At 43.8% G+C, this 16689-nt stretch overlaps 1 protein-coding gene across 1 annotated transcript in view; it reads left to right on the top strand.

Moving 5' to 3' along the window:
• The window catches only part of arhgdia (Rho GDP dissociation inhibitor (GDI) alpha), a 41003-nt gene extending 27163 nt beyond the window's left edge, over positions 1-13840 (top strand). The window contains exons 3-6 of the mRNA XM_078401406.1: positions 4286-4369; positions 8370-8446; positions 11341-11404; positions 12339-13840. Coding sequence (XP_078257532.1) covers positions 4286-4369; positions 8370-8446; positions 11341-11404; positions 12339-12538 — 425 coding nt within the window. The 3' untranslated portion in view covers positions 12539-13840. The remainder of the gene's footprint in view (positions 1-4285; positions 4370-8369; positions 8447-11340; positions 11405-12338) is intronic.
• The last annotated feature ends 2849 nt before the right edge of the window (positions 13841-16689 follow it).

Below are 16689 nucleotides of genomic sequence, written 5' to 3'. Positions count from 1 at the left end.
TCGTCACTTTAATTTCATGTATCTTGTTGTGTTTTATGACTGTTGGCAGACCAATTTCCCTCCTGGGATAAATAAAGTTCTATCATATAATGTGGGGGCGTTTATCACGTCAGTATCAAGGTAAATGTCTCTGATTGGATCTTTTGTGTTGTATAAGAAACCACTCTGTTTCAGTTTGCCACTGATTCTTATTGCAACTAACGTTTTTTGTACAATTAAGCGTGATACCATAACTGATGATGCTATAAAAATTATTTGTGTTGTACCACGACTTTAGACGTCAAATCTGCAAGTGTCATTTATGCTACTTCTCTTTTTAAAAAACTTTGACATAGGTTGGAGTCCATTTTGAGTTGCTTTGAGGCATTTTTCTGCCTTTTAGAAGCTGTTTAAAAAATGGTTTTGTTGTGCATAGCACAAAATGGTGTGCGATTTAATCCTGTGTTGATTTGGTTCAAGATGAAAGTGAGTGTGATAAAGATCAACATGTCTTGCACCCCATATGATTCTAACAAAATTAAACATGCTTGAGGGAGATTTTTCCCTGGAGAACAATCTGGTTGCTATGAATCTGAGAGTCAGCTGCCAACACAGCTCATAAATATCACGTGAACAAGACTGTTGGGCTCTGGATCCATTTCATGTGGAGGGAAAGGAGTTAAAATGATCAGCTGAGCTTACTGATCATTGATGGAAATAAGTCAGTACAAATGCTGAGAGAATCAAACTGGGTAGACTTAGTTCATTTTAGCTGAGAGACACAGTAAGGAAACAGACCCTTCAGCCCACCAAGTCGGTGCCGACCATCAATCGCCCACTCACGCTGGTTCTATATTATCCCGCTTTCACATCTGCTCCCAACACAGTCAGGGCAATTTACAGGAGCCAATTAACCTGCCAACCTGCACATCTTTGGGATGTGGGAGGAAACCCACGCAGTCACAGGGAGAACATGCAAACTCCACACAGGCAGCTCCCAAGGTCGAGATCAAACCCAAGTTTCTGGCGCTGTGAGACAGCGGCATTGTGTTGCCCAACTAAGTTTTGGTTTTGTTTCCGTTATCTACACATAAAATCCAAAGTTCCCAGTGAATAACTCCAAACCCGTCTAGCCATGTTCCATTTTAATACTAGATTACCAAACATTACCACTGCTCATGAATTCAGTATATGATTGTGGAATACAAACTACATTGTAGGTTTAGTCATTGCAGATTTGATAGACTCAGAAGACAGTACTGTTCATCAGAGCTCAGAACATTAGCTCAGCGGCGGAGGGGAAGAGACTTGACCAGCTGGTCAGGAAGGCCAGCTCTGTCCTGGGGTGCCCCCTCGACTCAGTACAGGCGGTGGGAGAGAGGAGGATGACGGCAAAATTAACATCACTGCTGGACAACAACTCCCACCCCATGCAGGACACTGTCACTGCAATGAGTAGCTCCTTCAGTGACAGACTCCTTCACCCCAAGTGTGTAAAGGAGAGATATAGGAGGTCCTTCCTTCCTGATGCTGTGAGACTGCACAACCAGCACTGCGGACAAGTCAACAGTAACAGTTAAGGAATACACAGTAAACTGATGACTGATGACAATTTATCCCTGTCTTTACTTTTATTTATAATGAATGATCTCTTGCTATCCACTTTGCTGCTGTAACACTGTAAATTTATAGACAATAGACAATAGGTGCAGGAGTAGGCCATTCAGCCCTTCGAGCCAGCACCGCCATTCAATGCGATCATGGCTGATCACTCTCCATCAGTACCCCGTTCCTGCCTTTTCCCCATACCCCCTCACTCCGCTATCCTTAAGAGCTCTATCCAGCTCTCTCTTGAAAGCATCCAACGAACTGGCCTCCACTGCCTTCTGAGGCAGAGAATTCCACACCTTCACCACTCTCTGACTGAAAAAGTTCTTCCTCATCTCCGTTCTGGGACGAATAAATAATATTTTTATTATTATTATTAGGAGTTCCAGTCAGGGTGGAAATTGAATTTTAATAGGGTACTTTGAAGAGGCTTTTTCCACCATAAATTTATGAACAGGCAGATGTGGTTTTTTAATGTAGATCAATATGGCATATTTTCATTTCTAATGGGCATAGTTTTTCTGGCTTGTCAGTAGTGGATATCTCTAAAGCCAGCATTTATTGACCACCTTTAATAGGTTTTAAAGCAGTCAGCAACTGCCTTAAACTGTTGCACTTTGGGAAGTGAAATAACTCATAAGGTGCTCTGGGTTTAAGGATGTCAAAAGGAGCGTTTCAAAGATGGGATGATAAAATGACACTTAACAAGAATTAACACCAAAAAAAAGGAATAAAAGTTCAAGTTGCAATGTAGGTGGGGGAGGATGGTGGGTCAGTGAACGGTTGGGACCAGGTTGCTGTGGCAATATGGTGCAGTTAGTGGTAATACAGAACGAGGTGTGTAAAATATTGTGAAATACAGGGCTGTCAGATTGTCCAGCCAGTCTATACTGATTGAGCGAGAACAGCCAGTATTACAGAGAGACGCAAAATGCTGGCATAACTCAGCGATCCAGGCAGCATCGCTGGAGAAAAAGAATGGGTGACGTTTCTGATTGGACCCCTTCTTCAGAGTCTGAAGAAGGGTTCCGACCCAAAATATTACCTATTCTTTTGCTGGAGTGCTGAAATTGTGGAATGATGGAGTAACTTAGCTGGTCAGGCAGCATCTCTGGAGACAAAGAATAGGTGACGTCTGAAGAAGGGTTCCAGGCCAGAATGTCACCTATTTTTCTGCAGAGATGCTACCTGACCCGCTGAGTTGCTCCACCATTTTGTCTATCTTCGGTATAAACCAGCATCTGCTGTTCCTTCCTCCACACAATATCACAGATAGATGTCTTGGAGTGGGATTTGCCCCTTCTGATACAGACAGAATTACTGGAATTTGATCAAAACACAGAAAGTCCAGAACAAGGGGCCACAGTTTAAGAATAAGGGGTAGGCCATTTAGAACGGAGATGAGGAAGAACTTTTTCAGTCAGAGAGTGGTGAAGATGTGGTATTCTCTGCCTCAGAAGGCAGTGGAGGCCAGTTCGTTGGATGCTTTCAAGAGAGAGCTGGATAGAGCTCTTAAGGATAGCGGAGTGAGGGGGTATGGGGAGAAGGCAGGAACGGGGTACTGATTGAGCCATGATCGCATTGAATGGCGGTGCTGGCTCGAAGGGCTGAATGGCCTACTCCTGCACCTATTGTCTACAAAATGCTGCAGGAACCACAAAGGAATGGACAGGTGATGTTTTGGGTCGAGAATGTGATATAAAGCCTGGAACACCTCCGTGTGTCCAGATGGAGGTGAGGTGGTGAATTTGTTTGTATTATTTCTCTAGTTTGGTTGTTGGACTGGATAAGGTGCCAGACTGGCTTTTCAGAGATTCTCCCTCACTCCAACCTAGTTCTTTTCCCAAAGCAATAGTGTTGCTGCCTTACAGCATCAGAGACTCGGGTTCGATCCTGACCACGGGTGCTGTCTGCATAGAGCCTGTGACCACGTGGGTTATCTCTGGGTGCTCTGGTCTCCTCCTATACTCCAAAGACGTGCCGGTCTGTAGGTTAATTGGCTTCTGTAAATTGTAAAATTGTCCCTAGTGTGTATGGGATAGTGCTAGTGTACGGGATGTTTGCTGATCAACGCAGGCCAAAGGGCCTGTTTCCTCGCTGTATCCTGTCCAGTCTGCCATATGATTGTTGTGCTCATAATCTACTCATGTTTTATACTTTTCGCTAAATATTAGGATCCAAATCTTTACTTCTCCACTTTGAAAGAGAGATCACAATGATGTTCCTTAAGAGCTTTTATGGAAATGGGTTAGGACGTTCAAGTTGAGTATCCTTGTTGTACAATTATGGGTCATCTGTCAGGTGACTCTGTTGTCATAGCTGTGATCCATCTCTCTTAGTTGTGTGCTGAATTTTTAGTTTGTAAATGCTTGGTGTATGCCTGCTTCTTTTATTCAAATAACTATTGTGTGGGCTTTTTAAGGAATGCAATGCGATGTTATGTTTGAGGATGAATCGCTAAGTACAAGTTGAATCTTGTATATTATCGGTCAGACGACTCCCAGTAGTTCAATATCAAAATGCTTTTGTGTTCTTGAATTCAACGCCCTTGAGAATACGACACTATAGAAAGCACCTGAAAGTTAATGGTATATAAATGTCAACTAGATTTTTCATGGTGATTTCAATTTGCTACGTTTTCTGGAAACACCGGGTTTGGAAAGCAGAGTTTCTTATTGTGTCTTTTGTTTACTTGCAGATCCTAAGATTCCAAATGTTCAAGTGATCCGTTTATCATTGGTATGTGCATCTGCACCTCTGCCCTTAGTCCTGGATTTAACAGGTGAGTCAAACACCCTACATAACATTGAATGAGAAGAACAGTCCATGTGCAAACCTCAAAACAATGCACAATAGGTTCAGTTGCAGCTTTATTTGGGACAGCACAGTGGCGCAGAGGTAATGTTGCTGCCTTACAGCGCCAAAGACCCGGGTTCATTCCTAACTACATCTCTGGAGAAAAAGGATAGGTGATATTTCGGATCGGGACCTTTCTTCCGACTGCAATAGGCAATAGACAACAGGTGCAGGCGTAGGCCATTCGGCCCTTCGAGCCAGCACCGCCATTCAATGTGATCATGGCTGATCATCCACAATCAGTACCCCATTCCTGCCTTCTCCCCATACCCCCTGACTCCACTATCCTTAAGAGCTCTATCTAGCTCTCTCATGAATGCATTCAGAGAATTGGCCTCCACTGCCTTCTGAAGCAGAGAATTCCACAGACTCACAACTCTGAGTGAAAAACTTTTTCCTCATCTCCGTTCTAAATGGCCTACCCCTTATTCTTAAACTGTGGTCCCTGGTTCTGGACTCCCCCAATATTAGGAACATGTTTCCTGCCTCTAGCGTGTCCAATCCCTTAATAATCTTACATGTTTTAATAAGATCCCCTCTCATCCTTCTCAATTCCAGTGTATACAAGCCCAGTCGCTCCAGTCTTTCAACATACGATAGTCCCGCCATTCCGGGAATTAACCTAGTAAACCTACGCTGCACGCCCTCAATAGCAAGAATGCCCTTCCTCAAATTTGGAGACCAAAACTGCACTCAGTACTCCAGGTGTGGTCTCACTAGGGCCCTGTACAACTGCAGAAGGACGTCTTTGCTCCTATACTATCCGTCAGGACAAATCTTTTGTTTGTTTGTTTTTATGTCTTGTTCGCTTTGTAAAGCGTCTTTGAGTATCTTGAAAAGCGCTATATAAAATAAATGTATTATTATTATACTCATCTCCTCTTGTCATGAAGACCAACATGTCATTAGCTTTCTTCACTGCATGCTTACTTTCAGGACACGCAGATCTCTTTGTACATCCCCTGTTCCTAACTCGACACTATTCAGATAATACTCTGCCTTCCTATTCTTACCACCAAAGTGGATAACCTCACACTTATCCACATTAAACTGCATCTGCCATGCATCCGCCCACTCACACAACCTGTCCAAGTCACCCTGCATCCTCTTAGCAGCCTCCTCACAGTTCACACTGCCACCCAGCTTTGTGTCATCTGCAAATTTGCTAATGTTATTTTTAATCCCTTCATGTCAGTCATTAATGTATATTGTAAATAGCTGCAGTCCCAGCACCGAGCCTTGCGGTACCCCACTAGTCACTGCCTGCCATTCTGAAAGGGACCCGTTAATCCCTCCTCTTTGTTTCCTGTCTGCCAACCAATTTTCTATCCATGTCATTACACTCTAATTTTGCCCAAAAATCTCCTATGTCGGACCTTATCAAAGGCTTTGTGAAAGTCCAGGTACACTACATCCACTGGCTCTCCTTTGTCCATTTTCCTATTTACATCCTCAAAAAATTCCAGAAGATCAGTCAAGCATGATTTCCCCTTCGTAAATCCATGCTGACTCGGAACGATCCTGTTACAGCTATCCAAATGTTCCGCAATTTCTTCTTTTATAATTAACTGCAGCATCTTCCCCACCACTGATGTCAGGCAAACTGGTCTATAATTTCCCATTTTCTCTCTCCCTTGTTTCTTAAAAAGTGGGATAACATTAGGTACCTTCCAAACCACGGGAACTGATCCTGAATCTATAGAACATTGGAAAAATATCACCAAATGCGTCCATTTATTCAGTCTGAAGAAGGGTCTCTACCCGAAAAGTCGCCCATTCCTTCTCTCATGAGATGCAGCCTGACCTGCTGAGTTACTCCAGCATTTTGTGAATAAATACCTTCGATTTGTACCAGCATCTGCAGTTATTTTCTTACACCAATGCGTCCATGATTTCTAGAGCCACTTCTCTAAGTACCCTGGGATGCAGACCATCAGGCCTTGGGGATTTATCGGCCTTCAGTCCCATCAGTCTACCCAACACCATTTATTTCCTAAAGTGAATTTCCTTCAGTTCCTCCATCACCCTAGACCTCTGTCCACTAGTACATCTGGGAGATTGTTTGTGTCTTCCTTTAGTGAAGGCAGATCCAATGTACCTGTTCATCTCATCTGCCATTTCCTTGTTCACCATAATAAATTTACCTGCTTCTGTCTTCAAGAGACCCACATTTGTCTTAACTGTTTTTTTCCTCTTCACATACCTAACAAAGCTTTTACTATCCTCCTTTATATTCTTGGCTAGCTTACCTTCGCACCTCATCTTTTCTCCCCGTATTGCCTTTTTAGTTACCTTCTGTTGCTCTTTAAAAGAATCCCAATCCTCTGGCTTCCCGCTCATCTTTTCTATGTTATACCTCTTCTCTTTTATTTTTATACTGTCCTTGACTTCCCTTGTCAGCCACGGTCGACTCTTACTCCCCTTAGAATCTTTCTTCCTCTTTGGAATGAACTGATCCTGCACCTTCTGTATTATTCCCAGAAATACCTGCCATTGGTGTTCCACCATCTTCCCTGCTAGGGTCTCTTTCCAGTCAACTCTGGCCAGCTCCTCCCTTATGCCTCCATAGTCCCCCTTACTCAACTGCAATACTGACACTTCCAATTTTCCCTTCTCCCTTTCAAATTGTAGATTAAAACATCATATTATGATTACTACCTCCTAATGGCTCTTTTACCTTGAGTTTCCTTATCAAATCCGGTTAATTACACAACACTAAATCCAGAATTGCCTTCTCCCTGGTTGGCTCCAGTACAAGCTGCTCTAAGAATCCATCTCGGAGGCACTCCACAAACTCCCTTTCTTGGGGTCCATTACCAAGCTGATTTTCCCAGTCTACCTGCATGTTGAAATCTCCCATAACAACTGTAGCATTAACTTTGCGACATGCCAATTTTAACTCTTGATTCAACTTGCACCCTATATCCAGGCTACTGTTTGGGGCCTTGTAGATAACTCCCATTAGGGTCTTTTTACCCTTACAATTTCTCAGATATGTCCATACTGATTCTACATCTCCTGATTCTATGTCACCCCTTGCAAGGGACTGAATATCATTCCTTACTAACAGAGCGACCCCACCCCCTCTGCCCACCTGTCTGTCTTTTCGATAGGTTGTATACCCCTGAATATTCAGCTCCCAGCCCTGGTCCTCTTGCAGCCATGTCTCTGTAATTCCCACAACATCATACTTGCCAATATCTAACTGAGCCTCAAGCTCATCCACTTTATTTTTTATACTTCGCACATTCAAATACAACACTTTAACTTCGGTATTCACCTCCCTCTCACACCGGTCACAATTGGCCCTGACCTTACTCTCTTATCCCTTCTCGAACTTTCCTTCCCATTAACTGCAGAAGGGTCCTGACCTGAAACGTCATCTATCCTTTATCTCCAGAGATGCTGCCTGGCCCACTGAGTTATTCCAGCACTGTATCTCCCTTTGGATCGCCCGTTCACACTAGTTCCATGCGATTTCACTTTCTCATCCACTTCCTACACACTGGGGGCAATTTACAGAGGCCAATTATCCCACAAATCCACACGTCTTTGGGGGTATGGGAGGAAACCAGAGCACTTTACAGGCTGAAGGCCAGAGGGGAGAGATTGAAGAGGGACGTCAGAAGCAACATTTTCACTCGGTAGTTCATTTCTGGAATGAGCTGTCTGGAGAAGCTTTAGAAGCGGATACAATTATGATTTTCAAAAGACATTTGGACAGATATATGGATAAGAGGGATATGAGCCAAATGCAGACAAATGGGACTGGCCCAGTATGTATTTGGTCACAGGGAGAGCATACAAAAACTACACGCACATGGACACACACTTAGCCGAATGTACCAACTAGTGTAGAAAACAACTACAGTGGAGGTCCATCAATATTTCTTGGTCTGAGTTTAACCAGCTGTCTTTATTTTCAGGTGACCTTGATAAACTTAAAAAGAATCCTTTTGTGCTGAAAGAGGGTGTTGAATACAAGATAAAAATTAGCTTCAAGGTATGTTTCTGTTTTTAGAAATATCTTACTGAAATATTTGAATATACAGTAAACCCTCGTTGTAACTGACCATGTGGGTCCATTATTGCCGATTGTCTGCTATAACCGGGTAAAGGGTTTGCTCCAACCACCTCACAGTCACTCTGTGAAACACTGAGTTGTTTTTGAATATAAAACGAGCAAAAAATGGAATTTTGTTACTGCAAGCTGAAGATACTAAAGGCTGTTTATTACACTGTTTAATAGATTTAAGTGTTGATCCAAGCGATTGATTGTCACTTTCAATGTCTTGCCACTTTCTATGGCTCCGCAATGTGACTCGCAACCTGTGTTCTTAAAGGGTGTCTGAAGAAGGGTCTCGACCCTGAAACATCATCCATTCCCTTCTATCCAGAAATGCTGCCTGTCCCGCTGAGTTACTCCTGCATTTTGTGTCTACGGTGTAAACCAGCACCTGCAGTTCCTTGTGTAGGAAAGAACTGCAGATGCTGGTTTAAATCGAAGGTAGACACAAGATGCTGGAGTAACTCAGCGGGACAAGCAGCATCTCTGGAGAGAAGGAATGGGCGACGTTTCCGGTTGAGAAACCTTCAGTCTGAAGAACGTCACCCATTCCTTCTCTCCAGAGATGCTGCTTGTCCTGCTGTTACTCCAGCATTTTGTGTCGTATCTGCAGTTCCTTCCTACACAGTCAGAAGTTGCTGTCCGCTATAACCGGAATCCATGATAACATGGTCTGTAATAATGAGGATTTGCTGTTCCATACTTGGTTTCCAGCATTCAAGCAATCCCAATTACCTTCTCCTACTTGCATTATTCTGGCTGCTCGAAATAGCACAGGGAAAACCACGATTGGGGGAGCCATTATGCACAGAGTTCTTTGGATGTATCAATTAGTTCTGGCACATCATCAAACATTGTGTTCATGGGACTACATCCACTTCATATGAACCATGCTTAGACTTTGGAAGGATGACTGCTTGGTTCTAATTTTTGACTTTTGTGCCAGTATCTCATTCTTGTATTGTATGAAAGGGAAAAACTCAGGCTGGGAAAACTGGTAGAAAAGTCAGAGTAAATCCAGTGGGGAGAATTAGGAAGTTGACAAATTAAAATGAAACTAATCGCTTTGTTGCAGCAACAAAGATTATTTTAATATCTACCAGTCACACCCAAGTGGACTGAAGCAACTACTGTGCGTGTTAGACAATAGACAATAGACAATAGGTGCAGGAGTAGGCCATTCAGCCCTTCGAGCCAGCACCGCCATTCAATGCGATCATGGCTGATCACTCTCAATCAGTACCCCGTTCCTGCCTTCTCCCCATACCCCCTCACTCCGCTATCCTTAAGAGCTCTATCCAGCTCTCTCTTGAAAGCATCCAACGAACTGGCCTCCACTGCCTTCTGAGGCAGAGAATTCCACACCTTCACCACTCTCTGACTGAAAAAGTTCTTCCTCATCTCCGTTCTAAATGGCCTACCCCATATTCTTAAACTGTGGCCCCTTGTTCTGGACTCCCCCAACATTGGGAACATGTTTCCTGCCTCTAATGTGTCCAATCCCCTAATTTACACTGCGCCACCGTGGGCGGTCACGGTGACGCAGCGGTAGAGTTGCTGCCTTACAGCGAATGCAGCGCCGGAGACGTGGGTTCGATCCTGACTGTAGGTGCTGTCTGTACAGAGTTTGTACGTTCTCCCCATGACCTACGTGGGTTTCCTCCCACACTCCAAAGACGTGCAGATATGTATGTTAATTGGCTTGGTAAATGTAAAGATTGTTCCTGGTGGGTGTAGCATAGTATTATTGTGTGGGGATCACTGGTCGGCATGGACACAGTGGGCCGAAGGGCCTGTTTCTGCGCTGTATTTCTAAACTAAACATGAATTGGTAGCATGCCAAAGTGAGTAAAACACATTGTTGGAGGAACTCAATGGGTCAGGCAGCATTTACGGAGGGAATTTACGATAGATGATGTTTAGATCATTCCATCCACAGATGCTGTCTGACCCCCCCCCCCCCCCCCCCCTGTAGAATTTCTCCAACACTTTGTGTAGTACTCAAGATACTGGCGTCTGCAGATCCTTGTCTCCATTTGGCAGTCATGGATACCTGTTCCATTTGGCAGTCATGGATACCTGTTCCATTTGGCAGTCATGGATACCTGTTCCATTTGGCAGTCATGGATACCTGTTCCATTTGGCAGTCATGGATACCTGTTCCATTTGGCAGTCATGGATACCTGTTCCATTTGGCAGTCACAGATACCTGTTCTTTGTGGCTTCATTTATTTCTGACTGTAGCCAGTTTGCTGCTTAGCCTGTAAGTTGTGGCCTGATTGCTCACTGCAGATGGTTACTTAGCTAAAATGGAGAATTCAATGCTTGTACCATTAGGTTGTAAGATACCCAATTTTAAAGCAAGACCTCGACCTTGAGGAGAGAGGGATGACTTGAAATCCATCCTTCATAGTCCACTGTGCCTGCTGTATAGGAAAATGACTGCAGATGCTGCTACAAATCGAAGGAATAACAAAATGCTGGAGTAACTCAGCGGGTCAGGCAGCATCTCAGGAGAGAAGGAATGGGTGACGTTTCGGGTCGAGACCCTTCTTCAGATTCTTCAGTCTGAAGAAGGGTCTCGACCCGAAACGTCACCCATTCATTCTCTCCTGAGATGCTGCCTGACCCGCTGAGTTACTCCAGCATTTTGTGGTGCCTGCTGTATATATAATTTTAAAATTGTGGATCTTTTTCCTTGTGTGCAATGCAACTTTTTCCTTATGTGCAAAACACAATGCAGGTGTTTATTCTGAGAACTGTGTATTTCATGCAAGTGATTAGCTATCCAATGTATCAACAGCTTATTCTCAACCTCTCTATTTCTCCAGGTTAACAACGAAATAGTTTCTGGGCTGAAATATATTCAGTCAACGTCGAGGAAAGGAATAAAAAGTGAGTACGTGGGGTGCAAATGTGTTATGTGACCTCAATCTAGCCTGTCTAATATGCCATGAGAACCTTTATAGTTGCAAATTCTTTGCACCCTTTTTGTTCTTTTGCCTCCAGCAAACCGATCAGACGCTTCTCTGAAGTAATATTTTTAGGATAATGGTTTCAAAAGACAGGTTTAGAGATACAGCATGGAAATATGCCCTTCGGCCCGCAGAGTCCACGCCAACCATCAATTTTGTGATCATTCTGGTTCTTTAGATATTCCTGCCCATGAAACTAGAAGAAGTGTCATGGGATTAATGATGGGTGTTCGCAGGTGCTGCTTAATCCCCAAAAGGACACAAAGTGCTGGAGTAACTCAGTAGGTCAGGCTGCATCTCTGGAGAACGTTGACAATGACTTTTCAGGTCAGAGCCCTTCCTCTTAGACAACATCTGAAGAAGGGTCATGCCCCGAAACGTCAACTATTCGCGTTCTTCAGAGATGCTGGCAGGCCCACTGAGTTACCCCAGCACTTTATATAGTTTTTGATTAGATTAGTTTAACGTAGGATATGGTTAAATGGGAGATCGGTGGTCGGCATGGACTCTGTGGGCCGAAAGTAGAAACAAAATGCTGGAGTAACTCAGCGGGTCAGGCAGCAGCTCAGGAGAGAAGGATTGGGTGACATTTCAGGTCGAGACCCTTCTTCAGACTGATGTCAGGGAGACAGGATGCCTGACCTGCTGAGTTACTCCAGCATTTTGTGTCAACCTTCGATTTAAAGCAGCATCTGCAGGTATTTTCCTGCACTGTGGGCCGAAGGGCTTGTTTACGTTGTGTATCTCTATCTCTCCAAGTAGAATTGTTTGTAGATAGCGTGACTTGAGATGTATAATGGAGAGTTTACTAAAACATTGCTCTTGTTTTGTTTCCTCCTGTTCATTTTGAACAGTTGACAGCTCTGATTACATGGTTGGGAGTTACGGACCGCGGGACACTGAGTACGAGTTCCTCACAACACAGGAAGAAGCTCCCAAGGGCTTGTTGGCGAGGGGTAGCTACAGCGTCAAATCCTTCTTCACCGACGACGACAAATCCGATCACCTCTCCTGGGAGTGGCAGCTCAACATCAAGAAAGAATGGAAAGATTAATCAATGCTAGGCTGGCTGTAGTCCCATCCAATAGAATTTAAAACAAAACACAAAAATACACCTCCTGTACCAAAGTTAGCTTTTTTGAAACGAAACAAAATCATATTAGATTTGTACTGCAAAACGCGATCATTGGCAAAATAAATCAAATCCTTTTTTTGGTAAGGCACAGGTCAGATGCATGGCTACGTTCCATTCTCCTATCTCATTTTAATTCTTCCCCCATTTTGTTTTTGTTCTGCCAACAGCTGCCTTTTGCTGGAGGGGGAGAGAGGGGAGCTGCAGTTTTATTTTAAAGGGAAAATGCTGTGTAAATCAGGCTTAGCTTGATGCCCCACCTTAGGGGGGGGGGGTGGGTTTGACCACTGGTTTGTTGCATTAACGCAGTGCTAAACCTTGGAAACCTAAGTGATCACAATGTTTAATCTAGGCAGAAGAATATACTATAAAGCTTTAGAGGCAGTTTTTTTCTCAGATTTAATAAATCCTGTCGTTTTTATTGTGTAACCATGTTGCCTTATGTACGCTGAAATTGTTTGTGGAAATCAAAGAAGAAGAAAAAATCATGAATTTCTTAATCGTCTTTTATACCAGCAGAGATTTAAAGCCTTTTTTTTCTGTCTGGAAATTTGTGGGTGTGCATCCACAATAAAGCTCGTCTGATCAGTGATGGCATTTCTGAATTAATACACTCCTGTTTAAAAAAAAATAGTTCTTGTACATAATGGAGTATTGAAGGTGTGCGGTTGGGAGGGGTTATTTTCTGCTACCTTTGGCATGTTGTGGAAAGATATGGCGAAGATCTTGTACTGCTTTGCATGTTGTAGCGGATGCAAAATGGAGCTGTGTGAACATTTTCAACAGTGGATGGTGCTGGTAATATATTGTTTAAAAATGCTCTCTCATTTTTTTTTAACTTGTCTCGAGTGTTGGAAAGAGATGGCCTGGATAATGTTGTCTCTTTGTATTTTGTGCCACACATCAGTCTGCCTCAGTATTTCATCCGCTTTGGATTCTCTGCTCCATTGTCCTGCTAATTTTGACTAGTTCTCGTTTTTGAACTTAGAACATTAAGCAGCCAGCAGACATCATTGGCAGCCATACCTCGATTTAATTGGTAACCATTGTGGTTAGAACTGGGACCAAATGTGATTTTTTTAAAACCTGTTTGTCTTGCCATAGCCCTGCTCTTCCCCTTTTCAAATGGATTTTTTTTCTGTTCTCTTCTGATTCCTGTGTAGACTGGACATTAGCAGGTAAATGAACAATGCCATAATTTTCACAGCAAGAATAATAAAATATTCAGACTAAAACATTTGGATTCTTTTTTTGACAACAAAAAAAACTTGCGTTAATGGAACACTTCTAAATGTATCATCATGGTTCCTCACAGGAATGTTACCGAACAGGATTATCCCTGTTTGGTTTATTATTGTCATGTGAACTGAGCTACATTCCAAAAATAAGCTTTATTCAGATTAATAGAAAACAAGAACAGTGCAAAAACATTCCCCTGACATTCTCAGCGGCTATACATACATTCATTAGTGTTATCTTTGGTAGGGTCACGAAACTATCGTAGTGCGGGACTGTCATATGTTGAAAGAATGGAGCGACTGGGCTTTCATACACTGGAATTTAGAAGGATGAGAGGGGATCTTATTGAAACATATAAGATTATTAAGGGATTGAACGTGCTCGAGGCAGGAAACATGTTCCCGATGTTGGGGGAGTCCAGAACCAGGGACCACAGTTTAAGAATAAGGGGCAGGCCATTTAGAACTGAGATGAGGTAGAACCTTTTCACCCAGAGAGTTATGAATGTGTAGAATTCTCTGACTCAGAAGTCAGTGGAGGCCAATTCACTGGATGTTTTCAAGAGAGAGTTCGATAGAGCTCTTAAAGATAGCGGAATCAAGGGATAAGGGGAGAAGGCAGGATCGGGGTACTGATTGTGGATGATCAGCCATGATCATAGTAAAGGGCTGAATGGCCTACTCCTGCACCTATTGTCTATACCTGACACCCTTGCCACTGGTGTGATATCTTTTTCCTCGTTTCAGGGGGTCTCCACCACACCCTGCCCTCCAATGTCCAGCTGGGGAAGGACCCTAGACTGTGGTCCTCGCCCACTTGGCATTGGCTGCACCAAGCTTCAGCAAGTTCTCCTGTAGTCTAGAATGGGCCACCAGTCGAGGTCGCGCCAGTCCTGGGTATCTGTGGAAGAGGGTACAGCAAGTGTAGAGATCCCATTCCCACTCCTGTGCTGTAGAGTGGGTGCGAAGATGCCAACTGCTTTACTGTATGTGGCCTCCTTTTTGGCTTTTATAACTGGTCTGAAAACCAAATAGCAATTACTCTGAGGATATAATCTGTGGAGTATTAAATGCAGAAGCAAGGACTGGTTTCCTGGCAAATTCTGACTGCGGTTTACAGAGGGAGCCTCCATTACAAAATCAGCAGGTCTGGCTGCAATCGTCAGGGCTACCTGCAGGTGGTGGTGTTGGGTGAATTTTGAGAGGATAACCAGTGGAGTCGGCAGAGTGGCTCTGCTTCCATTGGGAGTGGGGCTGTTATGGGAGAGGACAATCCCATGGGAAGGGGGTAAGCAGGGAGCCTTGAAATGCTGGAGCAAGCAAGATGTTCATTGTTACTTGTGCCTCACCGCACTTGTACATGTGACAACAAACTTGATGTGAGATAGACACTAAGTGTTGGAGTAACTCAGTAGGTCAAGCAGCATCTCTGGAGAAAAAGGAATAGATGAGGTTTGGGTCGGAACCCTTCTTCAGACTGAGGAAGGGTTCAGACGGCAGTCTGGAGAAGGGTTCTGGCCCAGTATGTCACCTATTTTTGTTGTGATATTGCAAGGACCACTTTGTGTGCCCATGTAGAACGACGTGTTCTTTGCGGGCACTCTGGTTCCAGGTGGCCGTGGAATAAACAGCCTGGATTTAAGCTCCAGCTTTCTAACCTTTTAAACACGTGAACTTGTGGTCAGTCCAGAGTCCTAACAAAGGTATAACAGATACCGGACCACGAAGTACAACAATTTTCTCCAGAGATGCTGCCTGACCTGCTGAATTACACCTGCACTTTGTGTCTATCTTTGGTATAAACCAGCATCTGCAGTTCCTTCCTACAATTTTTTATTTGATGTTACCTGCACGGACTGATAATCCATGAATTAGTTGGCCAACCTGCCCAGTAATCTGAAGAAGGGTCTCGACCCGAAACGTCACCCATTCCTTCTCTCCAGAGATGTTGCCTGTCCCGCTGAGTTACTCCAGCATTTTGTGTCTATCTCTAACAAATATCCCAACACAAAATTCAGGATGGTCAGCTGGTCAAAGAGGTTTGTTTTATAGAGATGTGGAGAGGGTCAGAGAGTCATCTGAACCCAGATCCCTGGCATGTGTGCCAGTAGATACACAAGAAGCCAAGGTACACACACACAGACACAGGGAACTGCAGGTGTTTTCCCTGTGGCTATCAGACTGGACAACTCCTCCCCCTTCTGTCGTGGGGTATCCTGACTCCCCTGCCCAATCTTTGCACATCCCCAATCCTGGACTTTTCACTTTAATTTCATGTATCAAAGGTTTCAAAGGTCTTTTATTGTCACATGTACCAATTAAGGTACAGTGATATGCGAATTACCATACAGCCATACGAAGAAAAAAAAGTAAGACACAACTACATAAAAGTTAACATAAACATCCACCACAGCGGATTCCCCATATTCCTCACTGTGATGGAAGGCAAAACAGTACAATCCTCTTCCTCTTTATTGTGTGTTTTATGACTGATCACAGACCAATTTCCCTCCTGGGATAAATAAAGTTCTATCATTTCGGAACCATGAGTAAAACAACACAAAATAACCGGAGTGAGCCAAACTACATCTCTGGATAGGTGATGTTTTGGGTCGGGACTCTTCTCTTCAGACCGATTAGTAGGGTGGCGAAAGGTGAGACAAAACCAGCCAAGTGATTGATGGGCACAAAAAGCTGGAGTAACTCAGCGGGACAGGCGGCATCTCTGGAGTGAAGGAATGGGTGACGTCTCGGGTCAAGACCCTTCTTCAGACTGGTACAGGTGTGTGTGTGGGGATTAGCAGGTGGGTGGACAAAGGCCTGAGATGAACAGGA

Source organism: Rhinoraja longicauda, chromosome 6 (genome assembly GCF_053455715.1).
Source record: "Rhinoraja longicauda isolate Sanriku21f chromosome 6, sRhiLon1.1, whole genome shotgun sequence".
Taxonomy (NCBI): domain Eukaryota; kingdom Metazoa; phylum Chordata; class Chondrichthyes; order Rajiformes; family Arhynchobatidae; genus Rhinoraja; species Rhinoraja longicauda.
The sequence above is the reverse complement of the archived record's forward strand: the minus strand, read 5'-3'. Positions and strand labels throughout refer to the sequence as shown.